The sequence below is a fragment of the Uloborus diversus genome, chromosome 6 (assembly GCF_026930045.1).
Source record: "Uloborus diversus isolate 005 chromosome 6, Udiv.v.3.1, whole genome shotgun sequence".
Taxonomy (NCBI): Eukaryota; Metazoa; Arthropoda; class Arachnida; order Araneae; family Uloboridae; genus Uloborus; species Uloborus diversus.
In genome coordinates this window covers 43,058,767-43,082,150 of record NC_072736.1, presented here as the reverse complement: position 1 = coordinate 43,082,150, position 23,384 = coordinate 43,058,767, and the positions used below count along the sequence as shown (strand labels likewise).

Genomic DNA, 23,384 nt, shown 5'->3' with positions numbered 1-23,384 from the left:
TTATTAAAACTTTTACAGAATAAGTAATAAGTTACCAGTTTAGTTTAAAAGCTGGAATGATGCAGGATGGGGAATAAGACAAATCAAATTTTAAAGGTGGGATAACAAAATTAGTGAAACATATCTCATATAGTTATATATAAGCATAAATTTTATAGTGAAATGCATGGCAGTGATGTTTGAAAGGTGTAAACTTTCAATTCATAATTAGAAATAATAGAAAGATAACAATTCCTTCCTTATATTCCTCCATATTTACTTTCACAAAGAAATTGAAAGTATTACAAGACGTAAATAATTAAAAGTTCTAGAATTAACACTAAAATTTAACACTATTTTACATAGTTTTAGAACAAAACTTCATTTATTATATTTCTTGTCCAGTGAAAATTTTATAAAAATATTTTTAGCCGTACAACATAAAACATTTAATTATATAAGTATAAAATTAATAAAATGTAACAATGTTTGATTTTAAAACTTTATTAACATAATATACATATGATACTCAATTCAAATCCAGTAAATAGAACATATTTAAAAATCTGTAAACTTTAAAAGTTTAAAATAAATATTTAACAGTATATACAGAAATAATTTAAATTTACATTTTTTCATTCACTATATTTCATTACATTCAGCAACATTACCCAACATTATAATCATGGAATAAGTGATGCAGTTAATAAACAAGTTTCATAAGAAAGGAAGAAACTTATTCAACATCTATCTACATACACCCTTCTTAAAAGCCAACACACTGAATAATAACATCAGCAAGAGCCAACTGATTATGAGGTTATGTTAGTTCAAAAGTGTATTTACAATGAATTTTTTTTACAGGTTTTCCATGGTTTTAAAAACACTGACATGGAAGACTATTTCTCAGTCCACTAAATGACCACTTCAGTCAAAACATTCGAAGCGAGAATCCTCCACTGTCAGGGCTGGTTTCAGACTCACTGATATGAATCTGCTCAAGAAGGGATGTTGGCATGGCTATGTCCGGAATGATTTCATTCAAATGATCACTGCAACAGCTTCTTGACATCTAGGAAAGCAAAACGAAAAAAAATGATAAAAATTAATTTGAATATTGACATTTTGGATTCAAATTATGTTTCTCGCAATCATGAGTGTGTATATGTAGGCGTGTGTGTTTGTGTAGGTATGTGTGCAGATGTATGTTTGCATAGGATATGGACTTAGCCTGGAGACTGTTTTCGCTAGAGGAGCAGCCGGTCGACGGTGGTGCTGGAGAGGGAGGTGGGGGGAAATTAAAATCAGCATAACACCACGGACAGTCAAGTGAGAACAATAAGCAATGTGATTGCTCAAAAATTATATATAACAAGCCATAATAAATCAAGAACACTAAACAAAATTTTTGAAAATATTTTTTATTTTAGTACAAGCAACTAGGGTAACGGCACAAGTAACAGACATGCTTAAGACATTGCTCTCAGGTTGACTCAATTTTCCGAGCCTTTTAATGTATTTAGAATTTTTAAATTAATTTTCTCTCATGCAACGACATCTTATCTAATATTTGACTGCTTCTGGATCCTCTGAATTAGTTCATTCTATTTTTATTTGCTCAATTTCTAAAAAATGTCCGACCCTCAGTAACAGACACCAAAAAATGTGATGATACCCAGTAACAGGTAGGATGAGTGATGGACAAAAAAGCCCTTCTCTTCAAAATGTGCAAAAGTTCTTTACTTTTAGGACTAAAAACTTCTGTAATTCAAATGAACACGAAGCACATACTGACTTCATGCTGTCTGTTCATAACCTTTCACAATTGCCTTGTAAACACCAACTGGCTCATAAAATTCACTCTGATAACACTAGATGGTTGCACCATATTCCTGGGCCACAGCAACACCAGTTTTACCCGCCTAAAATCCTTATTATTTAAATCCAAACTTATGATTGTCTCTGTTACTGGACCCTTGTCTGTTACTGGTACAGTTACCCTACTGTATGAGATTGATTTTATCAGCTCTGCATTAATTAATAGAAACAATAATCTTTTACTTCAATAAAAATAAAATCTAGAGCACGATTTATTATTTTTCTTTTAATGATTGCCTCCTTAAAAAAAGTCGTATAGGAAGGAAAGGGAGCATTATTTATTGCAGGGAGCTATATTAAGCAATACCAAGATTACTTTAGAGGTGGACTTTCAAACAAAATTATATTTTTAGTTTGGAAACTTAGAGGTGTTAATCCCTCCCCCCCCCCTGTGAAATTGGAATATTTCTCTACAGAAAACTAAAACAAGAAATAAATAAAATAAAGAAGATGGAATTTTTTGCCTTCTCTTTTTCTAAGTATAAAAGGCATATTAAGAAAGCTCATTAAGTATCTTTGGTGCAATTCTAATACACTGAAAATAAAGAATTTGGCCTATGAAAGATTTAAAACATTCCAAAGGTAATTTTGATGCTGATTCCAAATACCCAATCAAAATTTTTTCACCACCCACAGTTTTTGAGCAATTATAAGTTTTTATTTATGAATTTATTTTCCTTGTGTTTTTCCATATCATGTAATGTTAAAAATATGATATTCAACATTAGAACCCACTCACGAAGACATAATATGCGATAACAGATAGTCATATTTACTGCTACTGAAGTGGCAACATGGTGGTCAGTCTCATTGGCACCAATTTTCATCATATATACTGCATAAATTATTATTATTATTATTTTTTATTTATTTTTTTTTCAATCATTTTTTCCCCATTTAGAGCACAGGCATACAGAGTATACAGATTTACACTCTTAGAAAAATTATTTAGTATACTTGAATAGCAATAGTGGCTCTCGTTCTTTCGTGGCCTGAGGTGATTTATTTTTGTGGGGCCCTCATTTTATAAGAGAAAAATGTCAATAAAATAATTACTGCTAACATATGTTTTCTGACTGATACATATTAATTGATTTAATCATATTTGAAATCTAATTATTCAACGTATGCGTTATTATAAGAGATTCTCAAAGAAGCTAATACTGTGTAGTCCTAAAAAAAGGAAAGAGAAAAAAAATCAATGGCTTATAAAGCATTGACTTTTATACATTTAGGTTTTTTAATTAGATCAGAAAAGTATGTAATAATCATGTTATATAATTTTCTGAGATGATTTAATGACTCATATATTCATTAAAACTAAAATGTTAAAAAGAATATTTTTACCACTAATTGGCTAAGAATAGTTTTAACAGAGAGACTTACTTACAAAACAGAAGAGTATTTTATATTTTTGTCTTTGTACAATACTGTTCTAGAAAAATATAGAAGAAAATTATTTTAAAAAACTGAGCAAGGCTTGAGATTCAATGATAAAGCCACGATAATTAATTACCTAAACATAAATATTTGTATGAATACATAAGACTGTTTGATTGGGTATCTTTTGTTAGGGAAAATATATAAAAATGAGATACGCGACAACCTAAGTACGGGTATGACAAAGGTCGGATTTAGACTTAACGGGGTCCTAAGATCTTTCAGGTTTGGGGTGCATTATGTAGTCAGGTGAACTTTGTCCAGGCCCTTTTTCTACTACATGTGTTTTATTTTTCATTGATATAGAAACTCATGTTTTTTCTCTTAGGTTTTAATGCTGTTGGCTGGTCTTTTTTTTTGGGAGGGGGGGGGGATTGGCCTTGGAAGGGGATGGATGATCGATGTCAGGAGAGTGATGTAGTGACCCTTTTAAGTAAGGTATAGAATATCCCGTATATATTCACAGCATTTTGAGGCCTTATAGGGCCGTGACGTGCGGTCTGCCCAAGCAAACTAAGCAGAGCTTGGGCACTCCAAAAATAAATTTTCATTTATCATTTGTATGCTCATCATTGACAGGAAGTATGAATGATTAATTTTTCCCTTTTTCTTTCACTGAAAAATAAGTAAAAAAAAAAGGAAATTAATTTGAATTCTGAAATTTTGAATTCAAATTATGTGTTTCACAATCACGAGTTGCGACAGGACCCTACTCATTGGGGTTATTATTTTTAGAAAAGGCTCCTGTTCCCCCTACTCTACCCCTCCTCCTGGGCGGTTACGTGTGTATAGTTTTGTGTGTTCGTAGACCTGTGTGTATGCATGTAGGCGTGTGTGTATGTGTGTGAGTGTAGAGCGTGCGTTTGTAGGGCATGGACGCCACCACCGGGGGACAGTGCTCAGAACCAGAGGAAGCATGCTTGCAGAGGCAGGTGGTGCTGCAGAGGCTCCTGGTCCAAGCTGAAAAAGGAACCGGACCTCAAAGACAGTCAAGTGAGAACAATAAGCAATCGTAATTGCTCAAAACAAAATTTAGTAGTAGCTTTAATGGCAATTTCCCAGGAAAACGTATCCGCAGGCAAAGGAAAGCAGGGGCGGCAAATTGGGGGGTCCAGAGGGGGTGGTCGCACCTCCAAATTTTTTAAGAAGAATGATAAAAAATGAGCAAATTTAATTAATGTAAATCGCAAACTAATGTTTATGAAGAAAGAATCTTGCTGGTTCTCTGTAATGGTTGAAGAAACTCAACACATTTTCAGAGATGAACAAGTGTTTTCCGTTTTTTTTTAAATAATTAGAAATTCATCAAGCCTTTACCGGCCTTTTTAGAACAGAAAAAACTGATGAAGAATCATGGTTCATTTTAACTAAAGACTTATTGGGACCACATAAATAACAGGAAAAAAAATAAAAAATTACACATTGTTTTCCAAATTAAGATCAGTCAAAATAAAAATTGCTTGTGGTTTGACAAATCGTTGATATAAATTGAGAGAGAAGAAGTGTGAGGGAGGAGAAAAGATAACATATTATCACGTGCTAACATGGATTTTTGATATTGTTTAGTTTTTAATCATGCTCCAACCCACCGACAAACACAATGCTAAATTAAACATAAAATGATTACCAGTAAAAAAATGCACGAAAATCAATTATATATATATATATACCAATCACCTACTCATACCTCAGACAAAATAAGGTCTTATTTCTGAGATTTCAATTCATTTTGTGTATTTTGTATCAATGAAGCAATTATTTTGCTTCAATTAATAAACATGCAACAAGGAGCATTCTTCTTACTTGGTTTGTAGGTGGTAGAGGCTCCTCTCTTGCCTCTCCAAGTTCCAAACTAAGGTGTCTAGAAGGCTTGTACATTCTTGGCAATCCATAGACATGACTAGAATGGTCCCCAGGATAGCGAGACTGATGACTTGATGAAACAGAGGCAGCAGATGGATGATGTTCAGCACTATATTCTTCAAGAAACTGGTAAGATGTTCGATGAAGAACTTCCATCACCTTGTCTGGAAGGCCAAACTCTCTTACCACTCGCAATTGTAAGAGTTTGGTAACATCACAATGATTTCGAACAACAGTGTAAGCTCGACGGGCACTCTGACTTTGTCTCAGTTCTTTCTCGCGCTTTTTCATTTGTCGTAAAGTAGTTTCATCTAAAATGGGAAAGAAAATAATCTTAGTTGATGTTTAAATTATATGGAAAATAAAGAATCATATTTACTATAGCCAACCTATGGTTTTGATTATTACAACATTATTAATGAGAAAATAAACAAACAAAAGGAAAACAAAGTTACGATGATTTTATGAAGCTTATAGAATATGATTCTCTCCAGCAAAATAAAAACTAAAACTTAATGTAAAGCTCATAAACAGTAGGACACATGTGCCCAATATTTTCAGTAGAGCACAGATCAACTGTTTCAGTGCAAATGAGAGGAAAAGAAGGGAGATATAAGAGAACAACAGCAGCACAAGAAATGATTAAAATTAACTCAGTTAATTCCATAATTGAACGATTGGCTCTTTTTCAATCATGCTAACTAGGACAACATTTAAAAAAAAAATAATAACCAATATCAACAAAAATATCATTTGACTACATTAAGTTTATTCCAAAATTCAAGCAGATTGCACAGAGATTACAACTGCCTTGAGGCAAATAAATAAAAACATAGAAAGAGGAGAATGCAAAGAAAACAGGGGGAGGGGGAGAGATGGAGGGATAATTTTTTCAAGTTTTGGTTAAAGTTGCAGAATATTTTGGGTTAAAGAATATATCCCCACCTAGGGCTTCATGGTGCAGACTGCCATTAAAATTTTTAGGGGGGTGTTTGGAGGGGTATTTTTCCTCATTTGGGGGGGGTCTCTGTGCATTGACGGGGGTGCACCCTTGCCCATGGGGAGGGGGCACCCTTGATTAAAATTTTAATTATTTAACCATAAATTATCTTTAAACTGAGAGAATGCAGATCCCATCAGTCCACAAAAGTATCCAACATGAATTCAGAAAAAATGGATAAAAAGTGCATGGAAATTATTCAAGATGGTGATATGAGAAAACCAGGGTTGGGTTTTGGACTGTCCAAAACTAGTTTAGGACAGGACAGGTGGTTTTTACCGTCCAAAACTGCCTAAAACTGTCCAAAGCTGTCTTAAACTGTCCAAAACTATGCTAAAGCTAAAGAGGTGTAATCTAATCGATTCATATTTACTGCAATATTCGTAATGCATAAATATAGATATTAATGAGGTTTAATCAATGACTATTTGAAAATATTTTTCTCCAAAATGTTAATTTAAAAAATATTTTACTTAAAAAATTGCCAATAACTATTACATAAAAACTTCCTTATGTAACAGTTGGTAGAGTTATGAAAGGAAATTCACAACACACCCAAGACAACTAATTTCAGTTACATTTATAACTCAAAGGAATGTTACTAAATGTGCAATATTTAGGTGCAAAAAAAAAAAAAAACTTTTTTTAAAATGGTTTTTGCAAATAAGTTTTGCTTGATGTTTTAACAAAAATTATTTTTTAAATCATAGATTAAAGAACAAGAAATTGATGATTAAACACTTATGTCATAAAATTTGTGCTATTCTTTTTTTAGTTCATATTTTTAATATAATACATTCGGTAACAATAAAAAAATTATTATTTATTGCATTTAAATCAATTTTTGCAGTATATTTTGAACACTTTCTTTTGCACACATGCATAAATGTTGAAAAATTTGGTTTGTGGAAAAAAAAAACTCCTGCATACAAATTGAAATTTTTAATGAAGAATTTAATTTCTACGTAGCTAGATTGATAAAAATCAGCTGTATAAATAAGTTATATAATTATACTTGAATGTTAACATTAAATAAATATTTTAAATAGTCAAAAATATAATTTTGACACATTTTGTTCTGTTTTTGATATTTTCTCACAAAATATAGTATCTTATAAAGTAGTTTTGAACAGGATGAGAAAAACCCTGCTTTCATTTGCCCACATGCATAAACACAGGGAAATTTGGTTACTAATATCATAAATAAATAAATAAATAAACTCATGCATACAAATTGAAATTTTAATCAAGAATTCACCTTGAATGTAACTAGATTAAAAATCAGCAGCATAAATAAGTTGAATGTTCTCATTGAATAAATGTTCAATATAAAACATTACTTTGATACATTTTATTCTCTTTTTGATGTTTTCTCACAGAATACAATTTTTTTAAAAATATAGTTTTGAACACTTTCGGACAGTTTTGGACATGAGGGTTTTGGAAAGGACGGTAAAAATCAGGTTTTTTATCGTGGTTTTTACCGTAGTGTCCAAAACCTTGCCAACCCTGGAGAAAACATTTTTCTACTCTTCAGAGAGTTAAAAGAATTTCATAAAAATCCAAAGAGTTGAAAACAAATAGTTTTCTACTCTTCGGAGAGTTAAAAGAATTGCCTAAAAATCAAATCTACATTTCAAGTTAGCCAAATTGATCAGATATTAAGATAGATACTGCTTTCATGGAAGTTCAGAATGAAATCCTTGTGAATGCTAAGGGGTCGTAATAAATGCTTCAATGACTCTTTCAAAATGTAGATTTTGAAAGAGTCATGTATGTGTTGTATTACGTTCAAAACAAACTTTTCATCTCTCATTTTGGAAAAAAACAGGAAATCATTTCACATAGATTTCATTTTAATATTATTTTAATAATATTTTAATATTGTTGTTCCACAAGGCTTTATGTAAATCGAAAAAATCCTGAATATAAAGGTAAGACGTATACTCACCGAGAACCACATCTTTCATGAATTCAAGACTTGACAATGGACACAAGTGTCCTAAAGGTACAACACCCTCGCTGAATGACAACGGCTTTTCAACCATATACAATGTGTCAGGAATGTGAGAAATATGCCACACCTGCTGACGCACAACTTCCGTATCCTGACCAAGTTGCTCTTCCAGCCAAGCCTGAATTTGATAAAAATTAATGAATGACATGCCAAGAATAAAATTAATGATGTTAATAAAAAGTTTATTACAAGCCAAACATTTCTCAAGATATTTATCTAATTTTTTTTTTAGAGAGTAAGTTCTTTGTTGAGACATAAAAAGTTGTCAAGCAGTAGAAACATAAAAAGCTCTGCAACATCGTGTTGGGGTGGGAGGGGAGGGGGAGGGGGGGGGGGGCATATGAAGTCAAATTTCTTTAATCATGGAAAGATTGGGTATGAACTATTACTATAAAAATTTCATCCTACTACTATTACGGCTACATTACTACTGTTAAATTCTTAAGGGAGAACTTTTTAATAAATTGATAACCCCAATGTGTTGCCTTTTTTTTACTACTTTGTTATTAATAATAAATAAATAACTTTGTGCTGAGAAATAACAAGAAGTATCCAATGTTGTTTAGCACAAATAAACAGATCACTGAACACACGTTTTGGGGTTTCTAACAAGGCCGTATCCAGAAATCTTTTTCGAGAGGGGCCCGGATTCGCATGTTGCCCTAACACACACACATACATATAGACACAAATACACACATAAAAATATTTAACACAGAAGATGTTTTTTTTATCTTGATTTTTAATGATTCCACCATTGGACGTTGTTATTTTAATTTTAATTCCTTATTATTTTTTTATTTACCTTGTAGTGGTAAGGATAACAGGAGAATGTCTCCTTAAATAAGAGGTAGAACATCCTTAGTTTCAGGGGGTCCAGGGGTTTTTCCCCCCTGTGAGATTTTTTGAAAAATAGATATAAAAATCTGTATTTTGAGGCCTTATAAAAGGGGTAATTGAACTACAACAATCTGAAGAAAAATAGGCAAACAAAGTCTTTTAAAAGTTATGCATTCTTTTGCAAATCAAGATCAATCAAAATAAAAATTGCTTGCTCGACAAACCGTTGACATTAATCGACAGAGAGGAAAAACGAGAGAGGAGAAAAGAGAAGTGCATCCTCATTTACTCATATTGGCTTTTACTGTAGTTTGTTTTTGATCACTCCCCCCCCCCCTTTTTCATCAAATGCCCTGCAGTATAAAAATTTTATAAAATGGTTTAAAAGGAATGGTGTATAAATTCAGAAAATAAGAACAAAAGAGTAATATTCTGGCCATTTGGACAATTCATACTTTATTTTCTTGATAAGAGACAAAATTAAGGAACTTTTCAAGGAATTTTAAAAACTTAAAAATAATTTTCAAAGACTCTAGACCAGTTGAAATTATTTAAAGCACTTTATTTGCACTTTTCAGAAGTTGATTGCACAGTCTTACAAAATGATTATAACTTTGTAAGACACACCCGTTTTAAGTTAAAAATAAATGTAACAAAATATTTCTCAAAGCAAACAACTTTTTTTTTTCAATCATAAGTAGTGCAGAAAATGAAATCGAGTAGAGTAAGTTTTACTTTTTTCTCATGTTTAAGATGTACATGATTCTCATGCTTAAGAACAGTATGAGGTAGAAGTAAGATAAAAACAAGCAATAACAAAAGAACTTCCAAAATACTGAATTTGGTGTTAAATAAATGGCAAGACATGGAACATATCAGTCTCAAAAAATTATCTTGAAAAATATGCTACAAAAACGCGAGAATCACGATTTTTCATTTTTTACTCAGGATGTATGAAGGAGCTGAATTTGGCACATCTTGGAAACCAGATACTAGCCTAATCAGAAACTAGGCGCCCGGCCCTTGGAGCCCCGGCTCGAAATCGGTGCAGTGTAAGTTTTATAAGAATTTTAGGGGGAGGAGGGCAGGGGCATGCACAGAGGGGAGAAGGGACACCTGTAGGCCCAAGTCTGAAGGGGGTCCAATATTTTTAAAATTAGGGATGAAAATAGGGGTAAACAATATGGAGGCAGGGCGGAAAAAGTCATTTGTGACGGGCCCCAAAATTTCTGTGCACACCCTTGGAGGAGGACAAGTCTACCAAACTGACAAGGGTCCTGCCTTGGCCCTGGACAGCCCTGAATTGAATTGGGAAAGAGCAATAAGTCCTAATTAAGGGTCTAAATTTTAAGTATGCTTTGCAGCTAATGAGAACTAAAATTGCTTTTTCTGTATTTCTTCAAATTTTCACTCGTTTAATAGTTACAAAATTAAGAATAAAAAACTTTTGTTATTTTCCTTTTCTGACATTAGAAATTAAAAACATTTCTTCTGTTTTACGGTACAAACATTTCAAAAAAATTTTTTTTTTTTTTTGGGGGGGGGGGCATCGCAGCCCCCTCTGGATACGGTCCTGGTTCTAGAACCCCCTTTTTCAATTCAAAGTTGTGCGTATTTGCATGAAAAGACATCTGGTAAAAGCCTCACCAGATGTCTTTACATCCAAAGGCTCACAACACTGCTTATTTCCTGTTATTTTGTTATAGCTCAATGCAGAATAAGATTCTACATTATGTACAGTTTTAACCTGAAAATCACCATTTATGTTAGTCTAGCCATGAGATACAGAAATAACCAGTCAATTGGTTCAGTACAAGGGTTAATACACAATTTGAAACATGAAAATTGAACACTTTAAGCATCTTAACAGTTTTAACAAACTTATATAAAAATTGTAATAAAACATATGGAAATTATTTACATAGAATACTTGTAAATTGGTAAACAAAATTGAAATATTTAACAAAAAGCAAAATCCATAATAATAATTTGCACAAAAGGGGGGGGGGGGGGGTCAATAAAGTAATATACCTAAGAAAAAATGATTTTTATCAATTTTCTACAAACTGGGACAGGCCATTTGAAAACAAAAAGAATTAACGAAACAAGTGCATTTAAATTCCTTATTTCCAAAAAAAAAAAGAGAAAATAAATAACTCCTACCTTTGCTTCCTCAACAAATGGAGTAAAAAGACGCGGTTTGACATACAGTCCATGACTATTCCTTCCTCTAATCCAAGCCTTAGTTTTTAAGTTGGAGCTATGCCCAACCACACACAAATCATCTCCTAACATATAGGATGGAGGTGTACTGATGAGGCCTCGTCTTACAGCAGATACCAGAGCTTCACTATCAGGAGGTAGTACATGACTAATACGAACACAGCTTAACAAATCTGATAACAAATCACGAAGTTCGACATCACTCAAATCTCGCCGGCGTAGACCACGCCTGCTGACACTGTGAGCAGTATGGCTGACTAAATTTGGCTCTGCAAAGAAAAGGCAAGTACAAATAATTAAAAAATAAAATTTTAAAAACAATATCCTTTTTCAAAATACATAGCGTTCACATTTTACTGCTTTACGAAGAAAACTAACTTTAGCAGACCGAAATCTTGTGAATAGTTGCCTTGTGTTCAGTAAAAATTTTTTTTTCATCAAAACAGCAGATTTTTAAAGACACCAGCCTTGGTAAGTGTCTTTGAAGATTGGTACAGGTTGACTGAATTTGACTTTAACTAAAGGCTCAAACTTTTTGTCTTGTGGACCCATTATTGTCATTTTCTGTTTATCGTGTGCCCCCTACTAAGTTCCAAAATTAATTGAATGTAATATTTACATCTGAGGATTCTAAAACAGAGTGAATCAGATGGTTAAATTTTGCCCAGAGTATCCTAAATCATCAGGTGAAAGCAGAATACATGAAAACGTCACAGGACAAATCAGAAATTTATCCAAAGAGTGAAACTTAAATGGTAACTTAAAGTTGAATTTTAAATAAATAACTCCACATTGAAAATTAAAAAAAAGCATTATTTTAATTCATACTTCGATAAATTTAAATGGCACAAAATGCAAATCTGGTATTCACTACATAAAATAATACAGAGAGAGAGAGAGTTTTAATTGCAAGAAAAGGGTGATTTTGATGCTCTGAAAATACATTTTTAATACCTGCCAACAAATTTTTCAGACTTGACATAACTGATTGCATTAGCATTTAAACCATTTTTTTTAAATTTAAGTGAAATAAATGATTTTTTGTAATCTTTGTGTGCAATGCATAAAATCTGATTTAAAAATCAGTAATTTATTTTGAAACATAAATAAGTGTCCAATTAAAAAAAAAAAAATTAAAACTTTCAATCTGAAAATCAACCAAAAAAACGACCCTTTTTTTAACAGTTCTAAGTAGCACAGTACCCAATACTTTTAGTTAACGTTGATGGTTTAATATCAAAATTTGATGATTTGAAACTTGAACACTGCCCCTGAATTTCGCACAAGTTTTCTTGCGTTAAAAGGATAAAAATACATGTAAGAAAAGAAAATTAGCAACTTCTTGTTTGATGACAATTATTTTGAAGTCAGACATTTAAATATATGAAAAACACAACTATGATGATTTTTAACAATTAAAATATGCCAATTTAAACAATACAATGAACAAGAAAATTTAATCCTTGAAGAGTAGCATTTTCATGCAAAGGTTACATAGCCACAAGCAACACTGTTATAAAGATAGCAAATGAACATCACAGCAAAAAGAATTTTATAAACATTTTTAAAAAAAATCAAGAATTTCAATTAATTTTTACAGGAGCTGCTAAAAAACTTCATGCAAAAGCAAAAAGACATGGAGATATTATAAATATTAACTTCGCAAAAGAAAATGTTTTACATACTAAAATTATTTTCCAATATTGGATGAGGTCTACTTTTAATATAAGTAATCAATTTGAGTTTTTATCAATACAGTGATGAGTGAAATTCATTTCTAAGTTTTTTTTTTTTTGCACTACAAAATTAGCTGCTTTTGACCCAGAATTGACACTCACAAATTTTATTAGTTCTTAAGACAAATGGCTTATCATTCGTATAAATGACGCGCCATTTGATCACTTTTAATATTCTTTCACAGCAATATGAATTTCAATCAGCTGGTAAACGTAATTTTTAATTGTATTTTTGTTGTAGTTCTAATTACAGGTGTTTGGTTATGTTTTAGGTGAACTTGGGAGGTTAGCACTCCTAGAACCTCCTGTTGCAGGTCATATTGTGTCTATCTTAGTATTTTGATAGATAAATGCAAGATTTTTCAAGAGCCAAAAAGAAAAAAAATACTGACTCCATTAATGTCTCAGACAAATAGTGAAATATAAAAACTTTAATTAAATGAACTAAAAATAAACTAACCTCTTTCTTCAACACGTTTGAACAACTGATGCTCTCCCCACTTGAGCACTGCTTGCAAAACTTCTAGTTCTCCTGCCTAAAATACATTCAAATTTATACAATTAGTATTCATGATTTATTTTATTGAGCTTTTGAGCCATTCCACTGAAATTTTGTCCAGCATGTGCCACTTCATATATTTCATTAAAAATAATACTTCAAAATGTTAATAAACATATTTTTTCTGCTTAACAAATTATAAACTTATGTGTGATTTCTTACGCAAGAAATTTCGTCATTATCCTTTCAATTATTAGGTACTTTTTAAGAAAATATATGAACCGTCACGTGCGGGACAAAGGGTTGATTTTTCATGGAATGCCCCCCCCCTTTTTTTTTTCAAAGTATTGATAGTTTACACATTTATTTCAATTTAAAGTGATAGCTAAAAATGAATTTAAAAAAAGAAATACAATTGCAATACAGCAGAATACCATTATAATGTCAAGCCTCTTGCCTAGGTACATTACAGACATCATCTACTGCTCTGATATTTCACAAATTATTTTAAAATCAAGGTTTTTTTTTTTTTTTCAATTCACCTAGCTTAGTTTTGAACATTCACACAACTTTAATAAAAACTACAAATGATTTATGCTGCAGGAGAAAAATGAAAAGAGGGGAGGAGGATGCTACAGATCCTCCAGCCAGAATTTTTGCTTTAGTTAGCTTAAAATATTTCACTGTGATATATTTTATCCCTTCTAAATGTTTCCTTTATTATCAGTGTTCCTCCTCTCATATTATAAATAATTTCAACATTAATTTGCACTCCACTCTATACCAAAAGTTCTCAACCTGGGCGGGCACTTCCCAAAGGGATGTAGAAGAATTTCAAGGAAGGAGTGAATAATTAATAAAATAAAAAAGTATAACTAATTATAAGTCTTTCAATTGTGTGATCACATATAAATATAGAATCTCCTTTCATTAATACTGTGAAGGTGACTAAAGGATTCCATGCCAACCTCACTTATGTCCTTCAAATAAATTAGTGTTTACTTTTTAGTTTTTGACTTTAATATGTACTCAAAATAAATGTATGTGTTGCAGCATTGAATTGTGTGTGAAATTAACTACATATTTATTTAAAAAGTCATGGCACCCGCACGGCTTTGCCTATAGTAGAAAATTAAAAGATCTTTTGGTTCGCCTGTATATTTACAAATAATGTATAGCGAATTTCTCGCCAATTGGCTTGCCCATGTTACGGTTCCACGTTATGATAACTTGGTAATTTACTCATCCATCTTATAATTTTGCTCGAGGAAATTTTCTTAAAATTGGAATAGAAAAAAAAAACCAAAATTGAATTTTTGAAAAATTGCTTCGAGGTGCACACCCCCTGCTACAAACTAACTTTGTGCCAGATTTCATGAAAATCGGCCGAACGATCTAGGCGCTATGCATGTCACAGACATCCAGACAGAGAGACTTTCAGCTTTATTATTAGTAAAGACAACCATCAGTATGTGTAATTGCAAATTATTGTACTGACCACATATTGTCGCCTCAGAGCAACAGTAAGATATCTAATCTCATAAATAACATTCAGATATCTTACTGTTGCTATGAGGCGACAATAAGGTGGTGATTGTGGTGTATGAGTGTAATCTTCCATCTGAGTTCAAAGGGGGGTTTGAAAGGTGGAGAACCCCTGATCCAGCAAACAATAGGTTTCATTTTGCATTTTCATTAAGAGTTTGAAAAATTTTAATTCAACACACTGTACTTTTCATTCAACTTAAAAAATATTTTACTTAATCTAATAGATCAATAATATCTAATCAAATTTCATTCATTTGAAATCCAAGCTTCAGCCAAAATCTTCCAAGCCAGCTGAATGGCATTTTAATATAAAAACTAAACATAAGTGGCTTTAACGAATAAATACCTTTGTGCTGAAAATTAAAATAATCAGCTATCCAACATTTTGAAGCACAAAAAAGCAAGTTACTGCAGACACATGTTTCTTTGTTACAAAGAACATCTTTTCCAATGCAAAGAAGTATGAGCGTCTGGATGAAAAGTCACCTGAGAAAAGCTGGGATGAAAAATTTCTTGGATGACTTCATTCAGAAGCTCATAATTGTTTGCATTATAAAAGGTGTTCCTTTTAAGACTGAAACACGTGTCTGCAGTAACTTGCATTTTTTATGCTTCAAAACGTTGGATAACTGATTATTTTAATAAGGGGCTTTACTTCAAAATTAAAATTTCAAATTAATTACCAGCATTTTTATCATATTAAAAAAAAAAACTATAAACAAAACAACTGATTTTGCTATTTAAAACAATACAAAATAAAATTATTTTTATGATGAGAAACCTAAGTTTTACGAAAATTTAAACAGTAAAGAATGACATGTAAAAAAATCCTTAGCAATTGCTTACTTTTACCTTTTTTTGGGGGGGGGGAGGGGGTTGAGATAGCCAGTGGCTACTAATCAGAGTTCCTAGTCTGGAGTTTTAACTAAAAAATACATGGAATTTTCCATTGCAACTTCATTTATCAAAGTTAAGGGAAAGTAGTAAACTGATTTGCAGAAAGATTATTTAAGACTGAAAAATTTCCCAGAAAAAGTTCTTTTGCTGACATGGGCTTATGTTACGAACAGTATCTGTCATCAACGTAAGATGATGACAGAGCGTTCAGCTATTTGAATTCAGCTAATTTTATTTCTAATCTTTGATGGCATGATCTAGAAAATTTAAAAAAAGAACAGGTAAATTAAAAAACCCCAGCTAAATTACCTGCAGGAAATCAGATTTTATAACATCAATCAAATGTGATTTATCCAACTGGAATAGCACAGGGGATGAAGAAACTGCCACAAATTCTTCCCGCATAAAATGAACGGCCTGACGGTAAACCCATTGCGATCCATGAGGCTGACTACTCCAACGCAACACTGGCAGAAGGCTGTCCAGGCTTATTGACTCTACAATAAAATCTTCACAACCTAAAATGTAAACGTAGTGATTAAGGAGTCATGTAACATTATTAATGAGAAAATGAGATTTAAAAAAAAAAGAAAGCTTGTTCCAATACAGAAACACTACTTATATTCAGAACCTTGATCAATCTTTTCTCACAGCATCATTAACTTCCATGGCACACAATGAAAACTGATGAATGCACATCAAGATAAAATATCCATAATGAATGCATAAAGTATAGAGTACAATTTCGAAAATATGGACTACTCTAGAATTTTGAACATCCAATCAGAAAAGGCCAGAAGGCAGCAATGTTCGGAGGAGGTATTGGATCAACTGTAGGTTGCAAGGTAAAACGGCCATAGAAAAATATCTACTCACGCTAATAAGGCGGGCATTGTCAGTGGCAAGCCAGGCATGTTTGAATTGTGCAACAGCATGGAGTTCAGTGGCACGCTTTGAAAATGTGGGGCTATCGGTGGTGCTGTGTTCACGAGACACATAAACTTCTATTGCACAGGTGCCACTGGTTATTGTATTTTCCTTGTAAACGTGCCTTAAAATAGCAATTTACTACACATTTGTAACTGTATTTTTCTCCATATTTAAATGAAGATTTTAAAAATTAAAGGCATTGATTTTACTGCAAAAGAAAGATTAAATTAATAATGATTGCAAAATATTATTATATAGGAAACATCAATGTCTTATCTCCGTGTCTTGTTCCTCATTTTACGGTTTAACACCTGTGGTCTAGAACAGTGGAGCTCAACCTACAGACCTTTTACCTGATTTGCATGGACCATAGCTTTGTTGAATGTTACAAATTGCAAAGCATAATTAATGATAAATTTACAAATTTGGAGCCAAATATTAAAAAATTGGTTTATGAAAAACAGACGTTTAAAAAAAAAAAAAGAAGCATAGTAATGATAATCGTTGCTTTTTAATTTTCTTTCCCTTTCCATATTTTCCCACCTTATTAAAGAAATGTTTTAAGCATTTTGAAAGTTTACGTTTCTTCTGGCCCGCGAGAATCATTTTAATATTCGGTGAACAGTCTTGCATAATATAGACGAACGCGCGAACGGCGTTCACAGAAAATTTTTGGCTCTGCAGAAATTTTTTTCAAACTGCTAACATTAATAAAAATAAAAAAACAATTTTTTAAGGGAATTTTTAAAAAAATCCCAATTTATTTCTCTTAAAACCTTTTTTCAAAAGCTTTTTAAAGCACATGTGTGAAAAAATAATGGTTTTGGCAGTTTTCTTCAGTTGGTGAAAAATAAACACAAACTATATGTTATTGTAAAATAAAAAAAGCTTTAAAGTACTTATTTTTTTGTCTCTTTCATATTAGAATATAAATTTAATTCTTTATTCAAGGGTGAGCTAGGCAAAATAATTATTTGCAGAACATTTTCCAGTCAGGATTTGTGTTCTCAGAAAGATTTTTATTTTATCTAAGTCTGAAGGTGAAGCCCTATAATAGAAAAAGGTTGGGCACCAGTGGTCTAGAACTATTCTGTATAGGCAGTGCTAACATTTTACTGTGATAACTTTTGCTTAAACCATCCCATTTCCATGCACATAAGAAGTCTTCAGTTTGAATATCTAAAAAGGTTAAAGCTTTTACCCATTTTCAGACTCACTTAATTACTATGTTAGATTCACTAAACAAATAAATGCCTAAAATTGTAAAAATCACCTATTGAAAAGAAATGTGTAATAAAAAACAATAAATATGTAATAATAATAACACAAAAACTTATGAGAACAAATCAAAAGCCAACACATACTTTGTACAAGAGCATCCATTTCAATAAACCGTGCAACTTCAAACAATTGCATTGCCTCTTCAACAGATGACTGGGGCACATGAACATCTGGCATACTACCTCTTTTTGTACTATCAGGTAAAACTGCTCCAAATTCAAGAGCATCTTGGTAAACAGCACGCAATAAGATACATGCATATCGGCGTGGAATTATACTATCGTCCAGCAGAATTCGAGTTCTATGAGTTTCATGCATATCAGCTGATCTACGTTGCTGTCTATGTATGACATTCCGGAAAAAGGGTGATCGAGCGGATAAAATAGCTCTATGACACCAAAATTCATTTGTCCCATGGCAAATTTTACACGGTTTTCCCTCACCATCAGTTAATATATGATCACAGATGTAAGTCTGACCACGCATAATCGTGTGGCCAGTATCACTTGGAGAAGTAAAGCTTAAGGAAATATCACTATATATACCAGTTTCAAGCAGATATTTTAAATCTTGTTCAAGTGGGTTTGGTATTCCAAACTGCTCACTCAATTGAAATAATATATCAAAATTCCCACCATAGCTTTCAGATACTGAAAGTTCACCAGTATAAAGGTATCGTAGGAGTTCATTAAACATTGATATACTGACACCAGCAATATCAATATCGACAGCAACTTCTGTACAAATGGATGATAAACTATTGAGCATTTCACGAAAAAATGGACACCTAGCTGCTAAAATTGCACGATGCACGGCGAATACTGTTCCCTGATATATGAGATTAATATCGGAACAATATTTATTTTCAAACAATAATCCCAAGTCCTGTTTGCACGAGCTTGCAGGTGGACGAGCCATTTCCGCCTGAAGAGTTATCTCTTTCAAAGCCGAAGTAGATTCATATTCCTCAACGAGAGCAACGACATCTCGCGGACTCCAGTCAGCAATGAACTCGCGGAAAACTTGAGCATGGTCGAATCCCTTGCTCGTTCTCCGTCTGCGGGTGAAACGCTTGCGGAGAGTGGACAATGATCCGACTTTTCTCTTTTTTTCCTTCCCATACTGATCCACATTCCCGGAAGAAAAGCTGGTACACACACTTTGGGCCTGAAGAGTAGATGCCATAGGCTCATTTTGTGTGTTGCTACACGAAGCTGGTGAAGACGCACTAACTCCCATCTCTCAAACTACAGATGCACATACACTTCAAATAAAATCCATTTTAAATGATACCTGAAACAGCACAATGTACAATAATTAACATTCACTTTAAAACATCCACTTCAATTTATAAACATAACATTTTTAATTTTATGGTCTTCAAATCTTTTTAGTTCCCACTACAAAAATTTTCCCAAATTCTCACCTTTCATTTAAGGCCTTAGTTTGAATATTTCACAGTAAATAATGATAAAATAGCTCTTTTATTCTAAGCATTATCAATATACACACCAACAAGCAATAAATAAATAATTCTAAAATATTAAAAGTAAACTATATTTAACATGGAAAATCATAAACATTGTCAAAATAATTCAAGTTCATTAATATAATTTTGAATTTTATTTACTATTGAAAGACGGATAAAACTAATTTTTAAATATAAATAAATATAAAACTAAACAAAATCATGTGGCGAATCCTGTCGACATAAAGCTTCTATGAAGATTTCTTCTTCATAATTTCCTTTTAGTTTTGCAGTTAAAGAAACAACAGCAACACACAAAGTAAAAAAACTGGGTTTGACAGGAACTTCAGTCACAAAAATAATTGTTGATAAATTTTGAAGCAGATTCCCCCCCCCCCCAGAAAAAAAATTTTGCTATATGATAAGACCATTATGCTAAATCTTACCTGGTAGTTCCCTAAAACAATATTTCATGAAACACTGGAAGGAAGCATTCTTGAGAAATTAAGCAAAAGTTATTTTATGCGTGAATCAAATCTATGAAGAAGTAAATGATGAGCATTTTACAGGTAGCAGGCTTTGAAATGGTGGATTCACATTTTCAAATCTGAAAAATAAAATGTTAATCTAAAGTATTTAAAATTAAAAGTTTTTTAAAAAGATATATTTAAAAACATATATAAAAACTTTAAACTTTCAAATTCAAAGTGGAAGAAACAAGTAAGAAGTTGATTATTCAGTATTTAAACAAATCTGTATTAGAAAATTTTAAAATTCAATTTCATTCATTTATGAACTTTTTCATAACTAAAATTATATGGATAATAGGGAAGTTGCAACCTATTAAATGTTCACATTTTGACTATTGGATACAGGGCCAGATTTGGAAGTGTGGGGGCCACAGGGCAACGAACGAGTGGTGGCCCCAAATCAGGGTTCAAAAAGATCATTATATTTTCGAAAATATCCGATACTTTGATATATATCCGAATATTTTGATATATATGTATTTACCTGAAATTTTCAATTTTTTTGACCCCTGAAATTTAGGATATTTTGTAAAAATATTATTGTGCGGTCCCCTTTGTTGTGGAGGCCCAGGGGCAGTAGCCCCGCCTGCCCTCCTCTAAATACCGTCCTGACTGGATATTGTTGATTAACCCTCAAAACTAAAACATTCATCATCGCCGAATTTCAAAAACACGGTGATTGATTTTTAATGAATTTTTAAAAATCCATGCACAAAAGTGGGCTCTTCTGAAACGTCGCGAGCTTACATCTCAGGGCACTAATGGGCAGCCTTCCGCCGAAGATTCATTGTTTTTGCTACGGACATTTTGAGCGTGCTGATATTTTTTTTTTTTCGAAATTTAATAATCCTTTTGAACACACTATAGAGGCTGGATTTGTTAAAGCACAATCTAATAATATTCCTCAAGCAATATCAATGATGGTATTTGAATATTTCTGAGAGGAAGAGTGGTTTTATGTTCCAGAAACGCGAGGAGTGAAACGCAAGGAGGTAAGCCTTACATTTCGTTTTCGAAGCCAACTGCACGTCCTTCGGCTTTTCCCGCGGCGGAAGAGGGGATGACGTCACTTTCTGTGCCATTTGACGTCACAATCGCTTGAACTTTAAAAATTAATTTAAAAAAAACTACTAATTGTATCGCAAAAATTTTTTCCACCTATGATGTTCATGCATGTTACTCTATCATATAAAAATAAAATTGAAAAATCGAAAACTTCTCTATTATGAGAAATAAGTAACAGGAAACAGGCTGGAGTATGGTCCCAATGTACTTAGCAACTCCTTTAGCACAAGTAACTGTTCTATTACATTGTCGTAATAATTGTATGTATCAAACATATGGAAAATCAGCGGATTTTCATTTTGTCCAATGAGACCCAAAATGTGGATAACAGCACCCGAAATGTGGATAAAAGTTAATTCTGTATTACTATAGGTGTAGAGAATTTCTTGAATATACAAACTGTTTCTTTAAAACTTAACGCTTGTCTAGGTCTAAGTATTTAAAAAACAAATTAAGTTTTAATCAATCTTGTAGTTAATGAAAATATAAAGAATAGTTATGTAAAAGAAGGTGAATTCAAAAGTCACATGTCAATACTTAAACCTAGTAAATGACTTTCTCTTAAACCAAAAAACTGAAACCAATTATCTTTCACTGTGTTTGAGATACATTTGAAATAATTAAAGGGCCATCAATTTCATACACCCCTTTACTGTTTAGACCTTGCAATGTCCCTAAACATATGCATCTAGGCCAAGTAATATAAAAAGCCTTCATAATTTTTATTTCTCTTGTACATTAACTCACTTAAAATTTCATTATACACAAAGGCAGTTATTTTTGAAAATTGTATGAATTTCATGTTTATGTAGAACATTAAAACCATAGTATTTATAGTTTGCAAAATAGGACTAATGACCGCTAATTTTGAGCACTGGGTGAGAGCAGCTTCCAATGGACAGGACAATCACAGGTTCCACCAGTAGCGAAGTGTGCAGTGGGATCATGTTTTTTCTTACAAAAAGATCTTCAGCTCTTGAAATCCCATTGCATACCTGCCAACATCTACTGGGAAAAAATTCAGTTGATCATTAACCCTATGATGGTCCTGGGTCATGAGTACGATGCATGAAATTCTTTTCCATGATTTTTTTTTTGAGTAACTTGCCAAGAAAATCAAGTGCCCTACCTTCTATCAATGCTTAACTATGGCCCTGCACCTTCGACCGTTTGACAACGAACATTCAGCATCAGAAAAATAAGGAAAAAATGCTTTTAAAATGAGCTCGGTATAGCATCATAAGATGTTCAAAACCATCAGAGAGCTAAAAAATCCAGTAGATGTTTACGACGGATTTTTCATTGTTATTTAGGAAAGAAAGGAACTTTTTATTTTCCTTCTTAGTACAACCAAATGTTCCTTACATCTTTTTCACAATCAAGAGAAATTATAAAAATCCAGGAAACTAATAGAAAAACTAGTAGAGTTAGCAGGTATTTCATTGGGAGTTTTGCCAAGGTTTGCCATTGGGATTTTTGGCAAAACTCAAGATTGGACTCGTAAAATCAACACCTGGGCAAGAAAACTCAAGATAATGTAACTGGGTCATTTTATGGTAATTTAGACATTTATGTAGAGTCCATAACGTGACCTTTTTTGGCCATAACCTTTTAATTTACTGCTTGATTAGCATATTATTTAATTTTGAGCTTTTCCTATCAATACACCAACTTAAATTAAAATAATTTGCAAATCAAACTGTAAATTAAAAAGTTATGCCAAAAGAAGATCATGTTACGGACTCTATATAAATGTCAAAAATACCGTAAAATGACCCTGATGATAATCATTAAAATTTATTAATGTCTCTTTTTAATTCACTACTATTGTAACTCCCAATATATATTTCTTTGGAACATTTTTAAAAAAGGAATTTCATAGTGAAAGAACTAAATTTCTTAGAGAAAAAATAGTTTGTTTGCTGCAAAAAAAAAAAGCAAAAGTTTCATTAACGTTTTGAGACAATTGTACATATTTTACGAGGAAATGACATCCAGGGCTAGAGCTGGAAAGAAAAGATTTTTTTTTCTTATTTCTTCTCAACATCCCAACACAATCTTTTTATACAATCACAGCTGGTGTATGAAAAAAACATTGTTCTAGATTTTTGTAGTAAGTTACCGCCCTAAAGCCAGGGCTAAGGCAGAAATACTTAAAATTAGGGATGCACCGGATATCTGGTAACTATC

At 32.4% G+C, this 23,384-nt stretch overlaps 1 protein-coding gene across 1 annotated transcript; it reads right to left on the bottom strand.

Moving 5' to 3' along the window:
- LOC129224366 (BTB/POZ domain-containing protein 7-like) lies at positions 1-19,370 on the bottom strand. The gene is made up of 7 exons (XM_054858808.1): positions 18,215-19,370; positions 16,230-16,438; positions 13,437-13,512; positions 11,181-11,509; positions 8,112-8,295; positions 5,101-5,471; positions 1-1,051 (listed from the first exon to the last, which is right to left on the bottom strand). The coding sequence occupies exons 1-7, from the start codon at positions 19,368-19,370 to the stop codon at positions 911-913; spliced, it is 2,466 nt and encodes an 821-aa protein (XP_054714783.1). The 3' UTR covers positions 1-910.
- Positions 19,371-23,384: the final 4,014 nt, after the last annotated feature.